The sequence below is a fragment of the Pelophylax lessonae genome (assembly GCF_965119305.1).
Source record: "Pelophylax lessonae genome assembly, chromosome: 2".
Classification (NCBI taxonomy): Eukaryota; Metazoa; Chordata; class Amphibia; order Anura; family Ranidae; genus Pelophylax; species Pelophylax lessonae.
The window spans coordinates 290,542,136-290,563,983 of NC_138769.1; the positions used below are offsets into that span (position 1 = coordinate 290,542,136).

The 21,848-nt window shown below is 47.4% G+C and overlaps 1 protein-coding gene across 1 annotated transcript in view; it reads left to right on the forward strand.

Moving 5' to 3' along the window:
- SORT1 (sortilin 1) overlaps positions 1-21,848 on the forward strand; it is a 252,133-nt gene that overhangs the window by 120,374 nt on the left and 109,911 nt on the right. The window contains exons 10-11 of the mRNA XM_082244645.1: positions 20,788-20,943; positions 21,036-21,142. Coding sequence (XP_082100771.1) covers positions 20,788-20,943; positions 21,036-21,142 — 263 coding nt within the window. The remainder of the gene's footprint in view (positions 1-20,787; positions 20,944-21,035; positions 21,143-21,848) is intronic.

The window sequence follows — 21,848 nt, forward strand, 5'->3', positions numbered from 1 at the left end:
GTTCTGTAGTGAGAGACTGAACCGGGTTTTTCCAGCCTCCGTGACAGGCTAGGTTCCGGTCCAGAGATTGTGAGTTACCGGAGTCCATGCTCAGGTGAATTTTAAATGAACAGGAAAAGAGCATTGAAATGCTCTGGCCTGAGACTCAGAAGGGGATCTGAGAGATGAGCTCGGTTTGGACTTTAAAAGGTTTGCTTTGCCATGTGTTTTTGTGGGTGATGGAGACCAGCCCCACACTGTATAGTGAGGCAAATTCCTGTATAGTTTAGCGCCTGTTTTGTTGTTTGTTTCATATTTGCAAACCTCTGCTGAATAAAGCTGGCAACCCACCAGACTTTTAAGAAATTACCTGCATGCTGGCCTTACTTTCCTGGAAAAGGTGATCCCTGTGAGATATATATATATATATATATATATATATATATATATATATATATATATATATATATATATATATATATATATATATATATATTTATTTATTTATTTTTATTTTTTTTTCATATAAGTGAGTACACCGCTCACATTTTTGTAAATATTTTGTTATATCTTGTCATGTGACAACACTGAAGAAATGACACTTTGCTACAATGTAAAGTAGAGTGTACAGCTTGTATGACAATGTAAATTTACTGTCTCCTCAAAATAACGCAACACACAGCCATTAATGTCTAAACCGCTGGAAAAAGTGAGTACACCCCTACGTGAAAATGTCCAAATTGGGCCCAATTAGCCATTTTCCCTTCCTGGTGTCATGTGACTCTTTAGTGTTACAAGGTCTCAGGTGTGAATGGGGAGCAGGTATGTTAAATTTGGTATTTTCGCTCTCTTTCTCTCATACTGGTCACTGGTAGTTCAACATGGCACCTCATGGCAAAGAATTCTCTGAGGATCTGAAAAAAAAATAATTCTTGCTCTACATAAATATGGCATAGGCCAGTGATGGCAAACCTTTTTTGAGTGCCCAAACTGCAAAACAAAACCAACCTATTTCAAAGTGCCAACACTGCAACATCTGCCGACCTGTATATAAAACCCCCCTGACACCGATTTGACTTGTATATAAGACCTCCAACACTTACTGACCTCCAATATAAGACCCTCCGACACAATTACCCTTATCAAGAAATACTAGAATCGCCTTTTTTGAAGACTCCCTGACACCTACCGACTTCTATATAAAGACCTCCAATACCTACCAACCTCTATATAAGACCATTCTACACGTTACCTCTATATAAGACTCAAGACACCTACCGATCTTTAGAAGACTCAAGACACCAACGAAGACCACCCCAACACACTGACCCCTATATAAGACACCTTGATGCCTACTCACTTAAGATTCCAGACACCTACTGACCTCTATAGAAGACCTCCAAATACCCAGCGACCTCTATAAAAGACCCCTGGACACCTACCTATCTCTATACAAGATCCCCTGACACCTACCCACCTCTCTATTATATCCCCTGACACCCACTTACCTCTACATAAGACCCCCTGATGCATTCATCTATACAAGACTACAGACATCTACCTACTTCTATATCAGACCCCCTGAAACCCACTGACCTCTATATAGGACACCCTCACACTCCCCTGTCCCTCTATAGAAAATCACTGTCTCTCTCTCCAACTGAGTTTCCTGGCCCTCCTCTCCCACCCCTCAGTCACCTGTTGTTTGGGTTACCTCTCCGGGGCAGTGTGACAGCTATGCTGTTTCCAGCCTGATTTGCCCATCATCCACTTAGCCAGAGACCAGTGTGACATCAGGCGGGACTGAGGCGTTTCAGCTGAGACAGCGACCGGGGTGAGAAGAGGGAAGGAGCCAGACACAAGAGTTGGAAGTGGGAGGGGTGATGAGGGTGCCAGAGGAGAAGCCGAGTGTAAGCACTGCAGTCCTGTCATCGGCAGATGTCACAATGGCCAGTTCTCCCTATCCACTGGGCGGCACGCAACCGCCACTTCATATATAGGATTTTGAGGGAGTAAAGTTTCTGTGCCCACAGAGAGGGCTCTGCATGCCCACGAGTTCGCCATCACTTGCCTAGCCTATATGATGATTGCCAAGACCCTGAAACTAAGCTGCAGCACAGTGGCCAAGACCATGCAGGGGTTTAACAGGACAGGTTCCACTCAGAACAGGCCTCGCCATGATCAACCAAAGAAGTTTTGAGTGCATGTGCTCAGCGTCCTATCCAGAAGTTGTCTTTGGGAAATATACATATGAGTGCTGCCAGAATTGCTGCAGAGGTTGAAGGGGTAGGGGGGTCAGCCTGTCAGTGCTCAGACCATACGCCGCACTCTGCATCAAATTGGTCTGCATGGCTGTCGTCCCAGAAGAAAGCCTTTTCTAAAGATGATGCAAAAGAAAGCCCACAAACAGTTTGCTGAAGACAAGCAGACTAAGGACATGGATTACTGGAACCATGTCCTGTGGTCTGATGAGACCAAGATAAACTTATTTGGTTCAAATGGTGTCAAGCATGTGGCGGCAACCAGGTGAGGCGTACAAGGACAAATGTGTCTTGCCTACAGTCAAGCATGGTGGTGGGAGTGTCATGGTCTGGGGCTGCATGAGTGCTGCTGGCAATGGGGAGCTACAGTTCATTGAGGGAACCATGAATGCCAGCATGTACTGTGACCTACTGAAGCAGAGCATGATCTCCTCTCTTCGGAGACTGGGCTGCAGGGCAGTATTCCAACATGAGAAAGGACCACAAACACACCTCCAAGACAACCACTGCCTTGCTAAAGAAGCTGAGGGTAAAGCTGACGGACTGGGCAAGCATGTCTCTGGACCTAAACCCTATTGAACATCTGTGGGGCATCCTCAAACAGAAGGTGGAGAAGCGCAGGTTCTCTGACACACACACACACACACACGTGAATACTTTTTAACCAGAGTATAGCTTCAAGTCAATTAAACTCCTGGGATATTGATCTGGTCAGTTAAGTAGCAGAGGGGGTTGTTAATCAGTTTCAGCTGATTTGGTGTTAATAAAGTTAACAGGTGCACTAGATGGGTAACAATGAGACAGCCTCTAAAAGAGGAATGGTTTTATAAATGGAGGCACTACAAAAAGTGTAGCTGCTGACTTTTAATAGACAAACACACACTCACCTGTCCCATGATCCAGTGATGTAGCCTGCGGGAGACACGGTTCTATCCCTCTTCTCCCCGTGGAGCCAGGTGCGCACTGCGCATGCACGAGTCGAGCTGCGCTTTCTTAGTGGCTGGGCGATCTGGGAAGTGTCTGAATAGATTGCAGGGAGGGAGGGGGAGAGGAGAACTTCCGCTCTAACCGCCTAGGTGGCCCGAGCGGAAGTGGGAGCGGGTACTTGTCAAAAAAAAATGACATGCCAAATGTGACCTGTCAGGAGCACTTAAAGCAGAAGTTCTACTTTTGGGTGGGACTCCGCTTTGAGTGGGTAATCACACTACCAGACAGTTTGATGTCTTAACTTCCAGGGGTTGCACCCTACAAACAAAATCCCTACGCAAGTGTCAGGTTATCTGCAGTTTCGCTGACTCAGATTTGAGAGTCCATGTCCCTGTGTATCAATCCTATTAAAGTTGACGCCTTCATCTAATGGAAAAAGGCTTGTATTCTGGAGCTTTTGAATCAAATGTCTAGAGCCCTATGGCTCATCTGTGATGGTCTCTTACAAGCATCCAAGCTTGTGTCTCACATGGACGTAATGTCTCGTCTAATGCAGAAGATGTGACGGACGCGGGTATCAGATCCCTGTCCTTCTCACTAACTCATGACAAAGGACCAGCCAATCTCATACCACGCTGTCACTTGGGTAACAATGCCACTCTCAGCTGCACCCTGCTCAAAGATTTTCCAGCTCGCTGGACCCCAATCTAGGTGCCAGCAGGCTGAGAGTGATTTGTCACTGGTTTAATTAAGCAATTAGCGGGAGGAAACTCGTAATTTTAGAAATGCCAATTATGGTTTTAGAATAATCGTCTAACACACACTGTCACCACAGACCGGTATGTTCATAGGATTTATTCTATACAGTAGCACTCTTCAAGAGACAGGTTCTTTGTTAGCTTGCATTAAGAGCTTAGGGACAAGGATAACACTTAGCACCAACTTTGAATGTGTTCATTTTTTTAAACCTTATTTTGAAAATAAAATATTTTAGGCTCCATTCACACCTGGGTGTTTTTGAGCGTTTTTCAGCTCCAAAAACGCTCAAAAAAAAAAAAAAACGGTCAAACGCCCAACAAGTAAAACCCCATTCCTTTAAATGGCCCCTGTTCACATCTGAGCGTTTTGAAAAACGCCTGTAGCTGAAAAAAGTACATGAGCTTCTTTTTGGGCCGATTACCAGCGTTTTTGATAGATGTCAATGCCTGCCTCCAAAAACACCTAAAAATTGCGGTAAAAAAACGTGCGAAAACGCTACGCTCAAGTGTGAATGCAGCCTAAAGAAAAAAGGTATTTCAAAAAAATAGACCTAATTCAGCAATATAAAAATAAGGTAGAATTGAGAAGGAAGAATACTTGCAGTGTCCTGAGTATTTATCAGAGTTCAATCGATGAGCCAGGTGTGATTGGTTCTCAAACTTGATAGATGTTCCTGCTTTGATGTTACCATGAGAACTCCTCTAACTAGTTAGGGATCTCTGTTTTTCTCTGGGATCAAAGGGGGGTTGACAGATGCCCCTGACCAATAGAACGGAGTGGCCATGGACTGTCCTGAGGTTATGACAATATCTGGTCCCTCTATAGACCTTTTATACCACTATTCATATCATATCTTTCAATATGTACTGGTTACATTCCCGAGACTGATAGATTGTGGTTCAGCATTGAATTTCGCATCCAGGGACACCAAACGCAAAATATCCCAGATAAACTTGTCACCCAGGGAATATCTGACAGCAATCTTCCCTGCTATATGTGCTAGTGTGGTCATGTATGACCTTAATCGTTCAGTATGACATTTCTCATCCAAATATATGCTTATTAATGTCATGTTCCCGTCTGAGTTTATGAATTTCCATTGGCTCTGATTATCCTTGGTGGATTTGGCCAAGTTTTTTTTTGGGCCAAAGGCCAAACAGACATCCTGAATTAAAGGAGTTGGGGAGGGGGATAATATCGCTGTGTGTAACTGTTCTGCAAGACTGTCATGGCTAACCTATGACTGAACAACATGGCTGCTTGCTACAGCTTTTTGTGTGTCCAGTATGTAGTGTACAGAAGGCACTTTGGTTTCGTGGTTTAGACCTTTAGAATGTGTACAAGGAGCATCTGTCTGACTTGCCCTTTTAAGGGAAACTATCTATTTTTGGTTCTTCTCTTGGCAGTGTCATTTTTAGCACCCTTGGATTGGAGTGTACACTTTAGTGCAGGAAATCTGTAAATGGGGTGTAGTAACCCTAATCTTAATCTGCTACTGTAGTTATACCTCGTTGATGATCAGTCTACCTCCCAATCAAGCAGCAGATCTTAGGCCTGAATTTTTCCATTTCATCTGCTTAGCTCTTTGCATGAAGAGTATACCTCTATTTTGCAAGTGGGAGGTTGTATTTTTGTCCTCCTGGATCTCTTGCTGATTTATCGCCTTAGTTTGGATGCTCAGGCATCCCCTTGTAGCTTCTATTTTGGGGTATAATTTATACCTGCCCTTTTAGGTATTCCTGCATCCTATTGTATATCTATCCAGAATGTGTTAGGTTCTCTGCATCCTGTGATATGACTCTTACCAAGGTTGAAAATTATCCTTGGGAATGATATCCCATTTAATCTCACTTTCTACTCCTCTGCTCTACAGCGGAGTTCTTTTCTTTTCCATCAAGGCTGGTTTCATTCTCCTGTTGCTTGACCCATCCGCCTCTTTAGGGATTTTGTGAAGCTCAGGATCAACTGGAAGCAGCTCCTACCACTCCCTTGCCCTGTGAAAGCATGACTCTTCAGTGTATTGCTTTATTTTTGCACCCTACCCATGGCATCCTCATTGTAAATTGCAAAGAAGACAGTCACTGAGATTTGTCGCCAACACACCAATGATCTCCAAAATACGGTCTAGATTGTTTATTTAAATGCTTACATCACAGCATATAGCAGCGATGTTTCAGAGCCACGCAGGGACCCCATTTGAAGGCATTTGACCTGAAGAGGGGTTCCTGCATGGCTCAGAAACATTGCTACTTTGTGTTGTGATCATTTTAATAAACCATTTTGACTTTGTCAGCAGCACACCTAGAATCCAAAATATGTGATCTGTGCTATTTTTTTGGTCCCTGATCGGTGGTCGCTGCAGCACCCATCACCACCTTGCAGCCATTTCCAGAAATGTGTATATCTGGGATATTTCTCTTTACTGAGAAGAGTCGCTGTCCTAGATTCTCAGTTTCTGCTAAGCTGTAGGTCCTCTCTATTCTCTGAGTATCGTACATCCTTTCTCTTACGTCCTCTGACAGTCCTTGCCCGATGGTATTAGCCTTCACTAATGGGTAATGGCGCCCTCTGCAGGAGCAAGGCTAGGCAGATAATTTGATTATTGGGTTAATACAAAAAAACTTTTATACCTCAGCATGCCAATAGGGGGCCATCCCTCAGCCATTATCCTGAACCCAATCTGATGTTACCTCAGTTTTACGCTGCCTAGCTCAGGAGCTGGTTAGGTGTTTTCTGACTGGGACTTTGGGTCTCAGTTTTCTTTGTTTTTTTCTGAATTTGTGTTTTTCTTTGCACAATAGATTTTTATTTCTCTCACTATCTTTAGTTAGTCAGGGATTCCTTTCCTGGAGGACTACAAGTGACTGCACAGCTGGTCCTCGGACTGTGTATTATAGATCCTTATGGAGTCCCAGCCTGCCAACGAACGTCGCAGGTTACTGGTATGCCCAGGCCTCGCAACGACAGTGCCCCTCCGATAGGGGACGAGCCTGCAGAGCTGCGCCTTCGCTGAGGGTGTCTCAACCCGGATCTCCCGCATGTTGCCAGCATCCCTCCTTGGCTGACGGCACCCCCACTTAGGGTGGGAGGTCTCCCGTATCTGAGCGGTGCCCGCTTCCTGGACTGGTGAGTACTGATACACCCTTGTCCCTGGGGAGGTTGGGGGGGTTGTGGGCCCACTCTTAGGGGATAGCAGGGCTGGTGGTCTCTGTAGGATCCCCCTTCTGGCCGGGTTGTTAGTTCTGCCTTCCTCCCACTGGGGGCGCTGTGTGGGGTGCTGTAGGGGTCTCCCTGGGGTCCCCGATGATAGCCAGAATGTGTTTGTACACTTTTTTTTGCCGCCGTTTGTAGTGGCTGCCATGTTTTATGGTGAGCAGATTCTAAGCTCTGTGTGAGGACAGCAGCCATTTTAGGATTTTGCACATGCTCCCGATCGGGCGCCATCTTGGATGTGGGCAAATGCCTAGTAAGGGCAAGCGACCATTTTCCTTGTGACATTTTACATTGAGTTTCAATAGGCACCTTTTGTCTGGGCTCGAGGGCTGGGCCTCTAGCGGCATGAGGTCACTTCCTCCGTTCACATCTCCTATGTAAAAAATGTGCTTACAGGCTGAGGGATTTTTGTTAATCCTTCTGTCATTTTTCAACCAAAACGTTTACTTGTTGCTGGTGTGTTTTCTGAGGGGGCACTTTCAGTTAGTACAAATTTGGGTGGGGGGCCTGTGTGAACCGCCGATTTAAAGGGCTAGCGTCCCTTTTAATTTTTATGGCAAAAATGGACTCCTGGGCCAGCAAATCCCCCTGCAGGCCTGGTGGGGGCTTCGGGTCCACTCTGAAGCCTCTGCCATGACCTCTATATCTGCTGTTCTGGCGACTTTGGCGTCCCAGGTGGATCTGCTGATGTTGGAACGCTCCTCCAAAAAACGACCTGTGCCCTCCCAGTCCTCTGACTCTGAGCTAGAAATTGGTTGCCACTGACAATGGTCCCCTGAGGGGTCCCGGTCCTCCGCTTCTGAGGGGGAGGAGGAGAAGGCATCTTTCTCCTCGGTAGCGCGGGTACACGCACTACAATGGATGTTCCCCTTAGCAACGTTAAAAATAAACTCTCTATCTTGACGATGAACCGTCTCAGTCAAGTCAGCGGTCCGCTCTTGGGGTTCCGAAGGGCCCAGAAGTCAGGTCAGATTTTTTGCCCTGCGGAATTTCACGGGAGTGTGAATGACCAGTGGCGGTGCAGAGGCATTTTTCCCTCCGCTTTCCAATTTTGGGGGCGGGGGACAAACTTTGAACAGTCCGCTAATGTGGATCACCCTGTAAATAGGCTGTATTTAGTCCACGTTGACGCCAGTAGAGGATTCCTCGGTATTCAGGTATCCGTGTGGAAGCACTCGCCCGCTACGTTTCTCTGGTGGAGGTTTCCCTGTTAAAGCCTGTTTTTTTGGCCTTGTTGATGGCCTATCAGGCTCTCGCGGCATGATCCAAGGTGCTTCGCAGCACTCTGGTGGCGGAATCTACCTTTTCACCTGCCCTTACTATGGTGGATTGCACCCAGACTGGGATGTCCTTGTGCGACGCAGCTTTGGACGAGGCCCCGTTGGTCGCCCGGTTGTCCGCCGCATTACCTGGTTAAAGAGCTGGTCAGCTGACCACGCCTCCAAAAAGACTTTTCTGAGGTCCCCTATGTAGACGGACAATGCCACGGCTGTGGCTTATATCAATTACCATGGGGGCACCAGGAATGCCCGGACGGCCAAGGAAGTGGCTGAGATTCTTTCATGGGCCGCATGTACGGTGATCTCGGCTGTCCACATCCGGGGTGTGAACAGCTGGCAAGGCGGCTTATCTGAGTCTCCAGACCTTGGACCAAAGGGAATAGTCCCGGCATCCGGAGGTATTTTGCCTCCTGTGTGCCCGGTGGGGGATCCCGGACGTGGATCTGTTCACGTCCCGTCTCAAAAGTAAGGTGGATAGCTCATGGCCAGAACTTGCGATCCTCTGGTGGACGCATTGGTGGTGCCTTGCCTCCGATTCAACTGTTGTCCAGGTTCCTTCGCAGGTTGGCGTCGGAACGGATGTTAGTCATTCTCATGTCCCCGGACGGGCCTCGACTTCTGTCTCGAGGACCGATCTTCCATCCTGCTTTAGTCTCTGGCTTTAACGACATGGCTGTTAAAAGCCGGGTCTTGAGGGATAGAGGTCTTCCACAGGTGGTTATCCCTGCCTTGTTAGAGGCTCGAAAAGCGACTTCTAGGAAGTTTTATCACCGCACCTGGAAAAGCATATATCGCTTGGTGCGAAGCGCATGGTTTTCATCCTCGCTCCTTCTTGGTGGTCGAAGGTCTTGGCCTTTCTGCAAAAGGGCGTGGATCAGCATCTGGCGCGGACTTTGGTCAAGGGTCAGTTGTCGGCACCTTCATTCAAGGGGTGCGGCATTTGGCTCTCCCAAGGAGAGCTCCCTTACCTCTCTAGTTTCTGAATTTTTGGTTTTGTCTGTGATACAACAACCTCCCTTTTGAGAACATCAGAGATATTCCTCTGTCTGTGTTGTCCCAAAACGTTGCCTTTTTGGTGGCTATCACGTCGGCTTGCAGAGTGTATGAGTTGGCTGCCTTGTCCTGCCGCTCTCCTTCTCTGGTATTTCATGGAGATGAGGTGGTTCTGCGACTGAACCAGTCTTTTCTTCCCAAGGTGGTTTCTTCGTTCCACCTCACTGAAGCTATCGTGTTGCCTTCGCTGTGTGCAGCCCAAGCATCCGAAGGGATTTGCCTTGCATTCCCTGGATGTGGCCCGGGCGGTCAAGATTTACCTGTCTGCCACGGAGTCTGTTCGACAGTCTGATTCTCTATTTGTTCTGCCTGAGGGACCTCGGAAGGGATCGGCTGCCTCCGCTGCGACCTTTTCTAAGTGGATCAGACAGACGATTGTTCAGGCCTGTGCCATTAAGGGTAGGATTTCTCCTTTTCAGGTGAAGAGGCCCGTTATACTCGAGCCGTTAGTGCCTCAGGGCTTTTCGCGATCAGGCTTCTGTGGCTCAGGTGTGCAAGACGGCGACTTGGTCGTCCATGCACGCTTTCACAAAGTTTGTTGCAAACTTGATGTTTTTTGGCATCTTCGAATGCTTCTTGTGACCGCACAGTTTTGAGTGAGGCGGTTGTTTTCAGGGGACATTATTTTTACTGTCCCTCGTTCTTGGGGTGTTTTTTTTGTTGTTCTGGGTTTGTTTACATTTTTTTTCCTGTGGGCTCAGGTTGTTACTGGCCCGGCTGTTTGCGTTACCTTCTGCGTTGGTTGCGTTTTTTTTTTTACCACCGCTCATGCCTGAACTGCTTTGGGACGTCCAATTAGTGAAGGCTAATACCATTAGGCGGCGACTGTCAGAGGACATAAGAGAAAATAGAATTTTTGTAAGAACTTACCGTAAAATTCTTTTCTGAAAATCCTCTGACAGTCGCCGCCCCCGCCCCTCTGTTTTTTTTTGGATCTGGGGGTTTTTTGCCTTCTGGTACTGCTTGCTACAAACTGAGGTAATATCAGATTGGGTTCAGGATAATGGCTGAGGGATGGCCCCCTAGTGGCGTGCCGAGGTATAAAAGTTTTTTTGTATTAACCTAATAATTATCTGCCTAGCCTTGCTCCTGCAGAGGGTGCCATTACCCATTAGTGAAGGCTAATACCATTGGGCGGCGACTGTCAGGACTCGGAGAATATAATTTTACGGTAAGTTCTTACAAAAATTCAATTTTCCTGTTTACCTCTTTGGAATTATGACATTGTTGGACAACTCCATTTCATATACTCCTCGTGCTGTCTTATTACTTTCCAGTTCTACTATCTCATCTGAAGGCTTCAAGATCTTCACTTTGTGCCTTGGTGACTAACTCCTTACACTAGACTGTGTTGGGTGTGACGCATTGTTTTCTTCCAAGGCTCAAAGTATTGCTTTAAAATTCTTGCTTCTAATGTTATCTGCATTAAACAATCAGGGCCCTGCACATGAGTATACTTCTTGAAGTTTTCATCTTAGAGGATCTCCAGGCACCTGTCCAAAAAATATGTCCGCAGCTACTAAAAGTGTAGCTGCTGACTTTTAAAAACAGCCACTCACCTGTCCCATGCTTCAGCGGTGAGCTCACCCCAGCTCTCTTCGTCCTCCGTCCTCAAGTGGCGCCGGCATCTTCACTATGGGCACCCAGCTGTGACAGCTTGCGGCATCATAGCCGGGTGCCCACTGTGCATGCGCGAGTTGCGCTGCGCGTCCTGACTGGTGGATGCAGTGGATACCACTTCCTGCTACAGGACTTCAGTGTTTTTCTGCCTAGTCAGGAGTAAGGACCTAGTTCCTTGCTGGGATCTCTGGCCCTGGCATTTTTTTCCTATTTTTTTTTTTTATTTTTATTTATTTTTGTCTTTTTATTATTTTCTGTTCTTGTGAGAACTACATTCAACTGCCAGACTGGGCGACGGACTGGATATCCTAGATCCTTACGGTCTTCCCAGTCTGGCCAGCGAGCGCGACCCGACCTTAACTCTGCGCTGGGTTGGACGTGACATAGCCCCACTTGACGGGGGCTGGCCGGCGAGTTAAACTTCTTCAGAGGATGCATAGCCCTGGTCACGATCCCAGTCATGACCTGAGTCGCAGCGTACCACTGGCCCGCAGCACCCCCATGCCAAGATAATGGGTGGTCTGTTTGGAGTGGTGCCCGATTGGTCCCGTGGTGTGGTAAGTAGTGGTCCCTCGGGGTGGACGTGGGCCCCTCCCTGGGTTGGTCGGACCCCCGAGAGTGCCCTTCCCTCCCACTTTACGCTCCCCTTCAATTTCAGAGTCCCTCTGCGAACCACCCCCCATTCACCTATACCTAGCCCCCCCCAATGCCTGATTTTTATGGTGGGGGGGGGGGGCGCGCGGCACAGATGCGGCTTTTTTGGGGGAGATGGTCCTGGTGGGGGTCCCTAGCGAGGGGCCTCGCTGGCTGTACAACTGTACCTGGTGATCTTTGAAGGGTCCTGGGAGCCATGTGGGTGCCAAGTGTAGCCACCATTTTGTTGTGGATGGCTGCTATATCTATTGGTGGCTATGTTTGTGTAGTCCAGCGGCCCTTTTCTTGTAGTTTCCGATTACGGTTATTCAGTAGTGAGCCTCTAGTGGCAGTTCTGATTTCCCACTTCCTCTCTGATTACTGCACGGTGTGCAGCCTGACACTCTGCATCAGCATCTATGAAGGCGTGGGGAGTCCCTGTGGGGGTGTTTTTGCTCTATCTTGCTGCTATAACGATTTTGGTGCACTGGGACTGTAGTGCTGCTGGTGCAACGGTGGGTTAGTATTTTTTTCACAGCAATTTTACACATTTTGCTGCTGGTCCAGGATTCCCCGGAGCATGTCGCCAACTGATCCCCTCTCTGAGGCTGCGGGACCTGCAGGGTCACAGTCCGCCTTGTCTATGACTGCGGTCTAAAGTAGATTTGGCCCTTCAAAACAGGATGTGTAAAAAGCGTCCTCCGCCTTCACCTGCATCCTCTGCCTCCTCCGATTCTGAGGTGGATTTGGCCACTGTGGACATGAGTCACCCTACTGGGTCTGCGTCCACCCACCCTCAGTGTTATGATAGTGAGGATGATTTCCCTTCCTCTACAGTCGTGCATGAAAAGGCGCTGGTGGATGCATTGATTGTATCAGTGTGGGAAACTTGAAAATTGGAGGACGCAGCTACTACTGTGTCAGCTGCGACCGCAGAACCTCCAAGGCAGGAAAAGGTATTCCCGCCTATTTCGTATATCTTGTCGCAAGTCAGTGGGGTTTCCCCAAACACTGTCTGGGTCCCTAAGCACTTTGCTAGAAGGTATCCGTTTTGAAGAGTCCCTCCTAAAGAATCTGACAGTACCACCTGTGGTGGACTCTCAGGTTTCCAGGTTGAATAAACCCACCCTCCTTTCCTTTGGAAGACTCTCCGTCCTTTAAGGACTCCTTTTGACAAAAGAGCAGAATATCTGGTACAATACCTTTTTTCATTATAGCTGGTTCCATTCTGCAGCTAGGGTTTGCCATAGCCTTGGTTTCACAGACCTTAAGGGAATGGGCTAAGCTCCTGCGCCAGGATTTGGAAGGTGGACAACCTCCTCCTGAGCTGGCGGACCAGTTGGTCCAGGGGTTGCAGTATATTTGTGATGCCTCTCTGTATGTGGCCCCCCTTAGCCTGCAGGGTGTCCGTGACGGGGGTGACTGCACCGCATGATATGGCTGAAATACTGGTCTGCGGGCCAGGCTTCCAAGAATGTATTGACCTCCCATTTGTAGGAGACAGCTTGTTCAGTGTTAACATGGAGGAGATCATTAGTCTTACAGGAGGTAAGAGTACTGCTTCCACAGTCTGCCAGGGGTAAAGAGATTCATCGCTAGCATGGTCCTTTCTTCTCGGCCCGTAAGCGATCCTTTCGTCCTTCGGGATCTAAGGACCAGGGATCAAAATCCACCCGTTACCAGGCAGCGGGTTCCAAGAGGCCCTGGCCGGGTAAGTCCAGATCGGGCCCTTTCCGTGACTGCATACAAGCTCTCTTCTGCCTGAAGGGCCGCCCTCACCTGTTCCTGGGGTGGGGGACATCTTTGCTTCTTTCCGGATCCGTGGACCTCCTGGATTCAAGACAAGACAAATATGTCCACGAGTTAATTTGGTCCGGGTATAAGATCGAGTTTCGGTCCTTGCCTCCAGCAAGGTTCTTTGTGTCTAATCGTCTAATCTGCGTTCGTCCCCAGATCGTCTACAAGGTCATCTTGGGTACAGGATCTGCTCTCACACGGGGTCATTGTACCGGTATCGGAATGCTTTCAGGGATTTTATTCAAACCTGTTTACTATTCCCAGGAAGGAAGGCAAGGTCCGTCTTTTTCTGGATCTCAAGGCTTTGAACCACTTTGTGCCGGTTCAGAAATTTTGAATGGAATCCATTTGCACGGTGGTCGCATCCCTTCATCAAGGGAATTTCCTGACCTCTAGCTATATCAAGGATGCTTACCTTCATATCCCAGTATATGTCTGTTATCAGCGTTTCCTATCAATCCGTGGCATTACCCTTTTGGTCTTGCTCGGCTCCTCAGGTGTTTACAAAAGTGTTTGCTTCTGTGTTTTACTGAGGCAGAAGGGGATTGTGGTGCTCCAAATGCCCTGAAAGACAATTTGGATGTTTCAGTGCGAACTTTGCAAGAGTTCAGATGGAAACTGAATTTTCAAAAATCTGTTCTGTTCTGGTTCCGTCTACAAAACTGCATTATCTGGGCCTGTCCCTGGTCACGACCTTGGCACGGGTGTTTCTTCCGGAGGTGAAACTCAAGAAGTTGCAGGATGCGACGCGGCTCCTGTTGTCCAACCGACGATCAACCCTCAGGATTTGTACGCAAATGTTGGGCTTGATGGTCTCCACCTTCGAGGCACTTAAAGTTTGCTCAGTTCCATACCAGGTCTCTACAGAAGGAGATTCTTGTCAAATGGAACAAGAATCCACAGGCTCAAAATAATCTGATCCTTATGAGCCAGAGTGCGAGGGGATCCTTGATCTGGTTGCTCTCTTTTCTGGCGCTTCGACAGGGAAAATCTACCCCCCCCCCCCGTACTGGGCGGTGGTTACAACGGATGCCAGCCTCTCCAGATGGTAAGGTGTCTTGGGTACGGATCCGGCTCAGGGGGTTTGGACTCGGGAGGAGTCCAGTCTGCCCATCAGTATCCTGGAAATTCGGGCGATCATGCTTTGCCTAATTCATTGGACAGATCTTCTGCAGGGATACCCAGTGAGTATTAAATCGGACAATGCCACGGCTCTGGCATATGTCTATCATCAAGGGGGCACCAAAAGTGCCTTAGCGGCCCAGGAAGTAGCCTGGCTTTCTAATATGGGCAGAACACTTGATTCCAGCCATCTATGCTGTACATATTCCATGGGTGGAAAATTGGCAGGCGGATTAACTCAGTTGGCAGAAGTTAGATCAGGGAGAATGGTCTCTCCATCAGGAGATGTTTTATCAACTGTGCCTCAGATGGGGGACTCCCGATGTGGACCTGTTGGCCTCTCGTCTCAACAGGAAGGTGCAGAGGTTCGTAGCAAGGTCTCAGGATCCTCTGGCCGACGCCACGGACGCTCTTGCGGCTCGTTTGCAACCAATTTCGTCTAATGTACACATTTCCTTCTGCCGAGACTTCTGCGAAAGATCAAGGCAGAAGAGATTCCAGTCATCCTAGTGTCACTGGACTGGTCTCGCAGGTTCTGATACGCAGACCTAGAATGGCTGGTCGCCGATGTCCCTTGGAGACTCCCTCTCAGAGAAGATCTGTCAACTCATTGACCGATCTTCCATACTGCTTTACAGTCACTGGCTTTGACTGCCTGGCTATTAAAAGGATAGAGGGGTGTTTAAATTTGTGCTTCCTACTCTATTAAAAGCTAGAAAATCTATTCAAGGGCATACATTACTTGGTGTGAGTCTTGGGGGGGGGGGGGGTTTGGGGGTTCCCCCTGTTCCTTCTCTGTTCCTTCTCTGTGTCTCGTGCCTTGGAAGTTCTCCTTCTCTGTGTCTCGTGCCTTGGAAGTTCTCCTTCTCTGTGTCTCGTGCCTTGGAAGTTCTCCTTCTCTGTGTCTCGTGCCTTGGAAGTTCTCCTTCTCTGTGTCTCGTGCCTTGGAAGTTCTCCTTCTCTGTGTCTCGTGCCTTGGAAGTTCTCCTTCTCTGTGTCTCGTGCCTTGGAAGTTCTCCTTCTCTGTGTCTCGTGCCTTGGAAGTTCTCCTTCTCTGTGTCTCGTGCCTTGGAAGTTCTCCTTCTCTGTGTCTCGTGCCTTGGAAGTTCTCCTTCTCTGTGTCTCGTGCCTTGGAAGTTCTCCTTCTCTGTGTCTCCTGCCTTGGAAGTTCTCCTTCTCTGTGTCTCCTGCCTTGGAAGTTCTCCAAAGAGGTTTAGATCAGCGTTTTGGCCTTGGGTATCATCAAAGGCCAGATATCGGCCCTTGTGATTTTTCTTTCATTGCCCATTGGCAATAGGACACTAGGCAGGAAAAAAACTTGACTACGCCTATGGGGCAGTCTCAAGGGGTATACTCCCACTTCCTGCTATAGGTACGTTTTTTTTTTTGTTTTTTTTTCTCTCTCTTTAGGAGTAAGGACCTAGTTCCTTCCTGGGATCTCTGGTCCTGGCAACTTTTTTTCATTTTAATCAAGTGCCAGACTGGGCAAAAAACTGGATAATCTAATCTAGATCCTTAGGGTCCCCCCAGTCCAGTTGCAGCTCTGCTCTAGGTTGGCCGTGACATAGTCCTACTGGACGAGGGTTGGCTTGCGAGTTAAACGTCTCATGAGAACGCATACGAACTGGCTTCAGCCTAAGTCACAATAGCACCCACATTACGATGGAGTGGTGCCCTTTCCGGAGCGGTGCCTGCCCTGTTCCTTGTGTGGTAAGTAGCTGTCCTCCCACTACCCCTGGAGGGTTTTGAGGTGGACCCCCAGGTTTCCCCCCCAGCCCCTCTAAAATTTCAGTCACTTTGGGTCGGCAGCCTCCCCTGATTATGTTTTCTGGGTGAGCTCAGTATATAGCAACCATACTGGGTCTGTGTCCACGCACCCCGAGTGCTCAGTGCGGATGATTCCTCTGCACCTCTAGCCGTGCCTAAATAGTTGTTTGTGTCAGTGCGTGAAACTTTAAAAATCGGGGTTGCGGCTGACACCGGTTCCTTTTGGCACCCACAGGCCCTCCAAAGCAGCGAGGGTGTTTTCTCTTTCTACTTACAGTACCTTGACAAAATTGTCACAAAACTGTGGGGTTGTCCAAAACGTAGTGGTTGCTAGGTTTTTTTTTTTTTTTTGTTTCCTGTATCCTTATGAGGATTTACTGCGTAAAAGGGACGGTCTCATCTGTAGTAGACCCACTGGTTTCCAGGTAAAATTGAGTTACCTTCATCCTGGTTGCAGAGTCCCAACCTTTACAGGTCCAGCTAAAAGGAGGGCAGATGTTCTGGCCCGCCATATGTGAGCTGTGGCTGGTTATGCAATTAGGCAGGTAAATACTATTACCCAGGTTTCGCAAACTTTGACTGAGTGGGCTAAGCTTTTACGCCAGGCCCTGGAGGGAGAATGGCTTTCCCCTGTCTTTTTCGGAGCTGGCAGACCAATTGGTTCGAAGCTTCCTTGGATGACCTCGTCCTGATCTGGCAAGGTACAAGCGGGCTCTACCAGACCAATGGACAAGGCTGCCTCTTCATGAAGGGGCGCCCTCACCCGTATCTGGGTGGGGGGACGTCTTCGCTGGTTTCCGGATCCATGGACCTCCCTGATACAAGTTGGGTCCATGAAGTTATCTGGTCAGGCTACAAAATCAATTTCAGTCTTGTCCTCCCTGAAAGGTATTTTTTCCCGTCCAACCTGCACTTGTCGCCAGATCATTTACAGGGTCTCTTTGGGGCAGTGCAAGACTTGGTTCTTCAAGGGGTGATTGTTCCAGTTCCCACTTCGGTAAATTTTTTTTTTTTTTTCTCAAACCGCTTTACAGTCCACAGGAAGGAAGGCAAGGTACGTCCAACTCTGGAGCATAAGGCGCTAAGCTGCTTTGTGTGAGTACAGAAATTCAGCATGGAGTCCATTCACATGGTATTGGTGTCCCTACATCAGGGGAATTTTATTCCTGCTTCTATCAACATCAAGGACGCCTACCTGCACATTCTAAAATGTGATGGTCGCCTGCATGTCCTCCGTTTTTCCGTGGATGAGGAGCATTATCAGTTTGTTGTGCTGACCTTTTGGTCTTCTCCCCTCCGCACCTTGGGTCTTCACAGGAGTGTTGGCTCTGGTGCTTACATTGTTTGAGTGAGCAGGGGATCGCGGTACTGGGGTACCTGGACGATCTTCTTCTGTGAGCGGAGTCTCCCACTGCTCTAATGTACTACTGGAGATTACTCTGCGGGAGTTTGGTTGGATCCTGAACATTCAGGAGTCTGCTTTGGTTGGTACGGTCTACAAAAACTGGACTATCTGGGTCTGATTCTGGACTTGGCCTCGGCCAGAGTGTTTCTTCCTAAGTAAAAACTCCAGGCATTGCAGGAGGCAATTCAGCTGCTGTTTTTCAGCAGATGGCCATCCCTCCGGGCTTGCATGCGCGTGCTGGGCCTGATGGTGTCCACCCTCGAGGCGGTCTGTTTACACTGTTCCACACTATAGATCTCTGCTAAAGAGCTTCTGTAAAAATGGGACAGGATCCACGGTTTCTAGAAATGGCTTAGTTCTCAGCCACTTAGACAGGGAAAATCCCTTCTCCCCCCTGTACTGGACGGCTGTCACCACAGATGCCAGCCTGTCCAGGTGAGGAGGCCTCCTCGACACAGACATGCTTGGGGGGTCTGGACCCTGGCAAAGTCCAGACTGCTGCTAAATCTACTGGCACTCCAAGCGATCAGACTTTGTCTGGCTCATTGGACAATTCGTCTTCAAGGGTGTACAGTACGAATTCATTCGGACAATGCCACGGCCGTGGTCTGTCAATCACCAAGGAGGCACAAGAAGTGTCCTGGTGGCTCCGTAAGTAGCCGGCATTCTATGGTGGGCTGACTGATTAGTTACAGCCCTCTCAAACTTCTGCCACGACTCCTGTGCAGGATCCAGGCAGAAGGAATTCCGGTAATTCTCGTGGCTCCAGACTGGCTTCTCCGGTCTTGCTACACCGATCTGGTACAGATGGTCACTGACGCTCCTTGGGGGGCTTCCTCTCAGGGAGGATCTACTGTCCCAAGGACCAATCTTCCATCCTGCTTTATAGTCGCTGGCTTTAACGGCTTTGCTGTTGAACGCCAGGTGCTGGAAGGATGGCGGTTTGTTTGAACCAGTGATTCCTACCATGTTAAAATCTAGGAAATCTGCCTCTTGGAAGATCTACCACCGTGGAAGACTTGCACTGTGTGGTGTGAGTCTCTCTTGGGGTTCATCCTCGCTCCTTCACGGTGGATCGCATCTTAACCTTTCTTCAATGAGAGGGTTGAACAGAATTTGGCCTTGCGTTCCAACAAGGGCCAGGTATCGGGTTTTGGCGGTCTTTTCCCAATGACCTTTGGCCACACTCCGTGGTGCGTACCTTTTCTTCAGGATGTCTGACATTTGGTTCCTTCAGTGTGGGCTCCATTGCCACCCTGGAATCTTAATGTGTTGACGGCATTCTCCTGTTGCTCACCTTATGGTGATTCACAAGGATAAGATGGTGCTTAGCCTCTGTCAGTCATTCCTTCCTAAGGTCGTCTCTGACTGTCTTTTGAATGAAGACCTTGTGTTGCCCTTCCTGTGCCCCAGGCCTAAACAACTGAAGAAAATTGGCTTGCATGTCTTGGATGTGGTCTGGGCAATAGGGTGTACCTGGCAGCTATGGAGTCTTTTTTAGGAAGTCAGACTCTTTGTGCTCAGGTTCCTCCTTTCCCTGTTTAGTAGCGCTCCACAAGGGAACTTTGTATCTCCTGGGCTTTCCATCATCAAGCATCAGTGGCACAGTTTTGCAAGGCGGCCACCTGGTCATCTGTGCACGCTTTAACAAAGCTTTTGTAAAGTGGTTGTGTTGGCATCTGTGGATGCTTCTTTTGGCTACAAGGTTTTGCTGGCTTAAGGAGGACCTGGTCCTTTTTGAGGGTGTATTGTGTTTTTTTTTTTTTTTTGTTTTTTTTTTGTTTTTGTTTTTTTTCAGGCGTGCTTCAATTGTTTGGTTGAGCTCCATGTTACCTGGTTGGCTATGGTTAGCCTTGGGAATTTTTTCTGCTGTTTCCCACTCCTCATGTTTGACACTGCTTTGGGACGTCCCAATGGTTAACAATAATTAGTTTTGTCTGTCAATAAACATCAGAGCAATGGATTTTACAGTAAGTCATAAATCCCATTTTTAGACGATTGTGGGGCACTGCCATCTTGGTTTCAGTGCCAGTGGCTCCAGCAGACCCAAAGCTGTCACTCGAGTGACGCTCTATATAAACTCATTCAGCAATTATTGCCCTTGTCAGCTTTCAGAGCCTTGTTAGCTTTCAGAGCCAGTATAGCTAAAGATTAAGTGTAAATAATGGCACCTCAGCAGCACTTTCTTTTGTTTTAATTTCTCCTTAGCTGGAGTGGGCAGCAGGCACAGGATAAGGTCTTTAGATGGAGCCCATCAACATCAGAATACGCCGAGGAAGCAGCTTCTTAATAGAAGCCTGGCATAGTCAGCAGCTCGTTAAATGGAGCCCAGTACAGTGGCTTCAAAGAGCTGAAATACAGCACTATAAGTGGCTCTAAGTAGCTGGAACAAGGCACAGACAGGGACTCTAAAACTGAAACCTGTCACAATCCGCAACCTCTTGGCTGGAGGTGGCGCAGACAGCAGCTGCATCTTTGTTTTCAATTGTTCCTTAGCTTAGCTGTTATGGAGCAATTGAAATAAAGTACAGCAGTTTCACAAGTTTATTGCTGCTGAAAGTTGTCTGGAATGGCGCAAGGTTATAATGGGAGCTGTTCAGAAAGACAAGAGAGGTAGAGGAATCGGAGAGGCAATACAATCCTGGTAAAAATCTCTCCAGAAGTGTGTGTGTGTGTGTGTGTGTGTGTGTGTGTGTGTGTGTGTGTTTTTTTTTTGTGCTTAACTGTCATTTTGGAATGGTGCTGTATTACGGATTTGGAAGTTTAAGCTGGTGACAATTTTATTAAATACTGAGCTGGTTTAATTTTGTATTTTATTTCTGCTTTGAGAGAAGCTTTAAATACTGTGTATTCTATATCTCTGCATTACAGTCAGCTTGGAGGTCATGTTTAATAGCCCAATGTTACCAAGGAATTGTAAAATAAAGGAAGTGAAAAACATTAGTTAATTATTTGTGATGTTTATTTACAGACACAGGCTGTGGAACCATATACACATCTGACGATCGAGGCATTGTTTATTCCAAATCCTTAGAGAGACATCTTTATACCAAAACAGGAGGAGAAACTGATTTCACCAATGTGACATCTCTCCGTGGAGTATTCATTACTAGTGTTCTTGGGGAAGGTTGGCAGACACTGCTTACGCTCATTGTAAATACCAGATTTTACGGATTGGAATTTCTTTGTTTATTCTGGGTACACCTTTATTTCTTCCAGATAATTCTGTCCATTCTGTCATTAGCTTTGATCAAGGAGGTGAGTGGAACCGCATCAACAAACCGGTAAATGCCAAATGTGACTCAACAGCAAAAGACAGTGAGAAGGTAAGCTAATGTCCTTGTCACTGATAAAAGCTCTTTGTACTCTACTTACTGTGGCCAAGCTGTGGATGTTGGAAGTATTTACATATTCTTAAGACCATAAATGAGCTTAACCACTTAAGCCCCGGAAGATTTTACCCCCTTCCTGACCAGGGGTTATTTTGCGATTCGGCACTGCGTGACTTTAACGGACAATTGCGCGGTCGTGCGACGCCGTACCTAAACAAATTTGGCGTCCTTTTTTTCCCATAAACAGCGCTTTCTTTTGGTGGTATTTGATCACCGTGCGATTTTTTTTTTTTTTTGATCACGCGCTATAAACAAAAAAAGAGCGTCAATTTTGCAAAAATAGCAATATTTTTCACATTTTTTTATATTAAATTCCCCCCCCCAAAAAATGTAAAAATCAAAATTTTTTAACATTTTCGGCCAATTTGTTTTATGCTACCTATGTTTGGTAAAAAAAATCGCAAAAAAGCGTATTTTGATTGGTTTGCGCAAAAGTTATCGCGTTTACTAACAAAGGGAAAGATTTTTGTCATTTTTGTTGTTTTTTTTTTTTTTAACGCGTAATGGCGGCGATCTGCGATTTTTTTTTTTTTTTTTTTTTTTTTTTTGCGGTACTGCGACATTGCGGCGGACAGATCGGACCCTTGACTGACATTTTTGACACTTTTGGGGTTACCAGTGACATTTCTACAGTAATCAG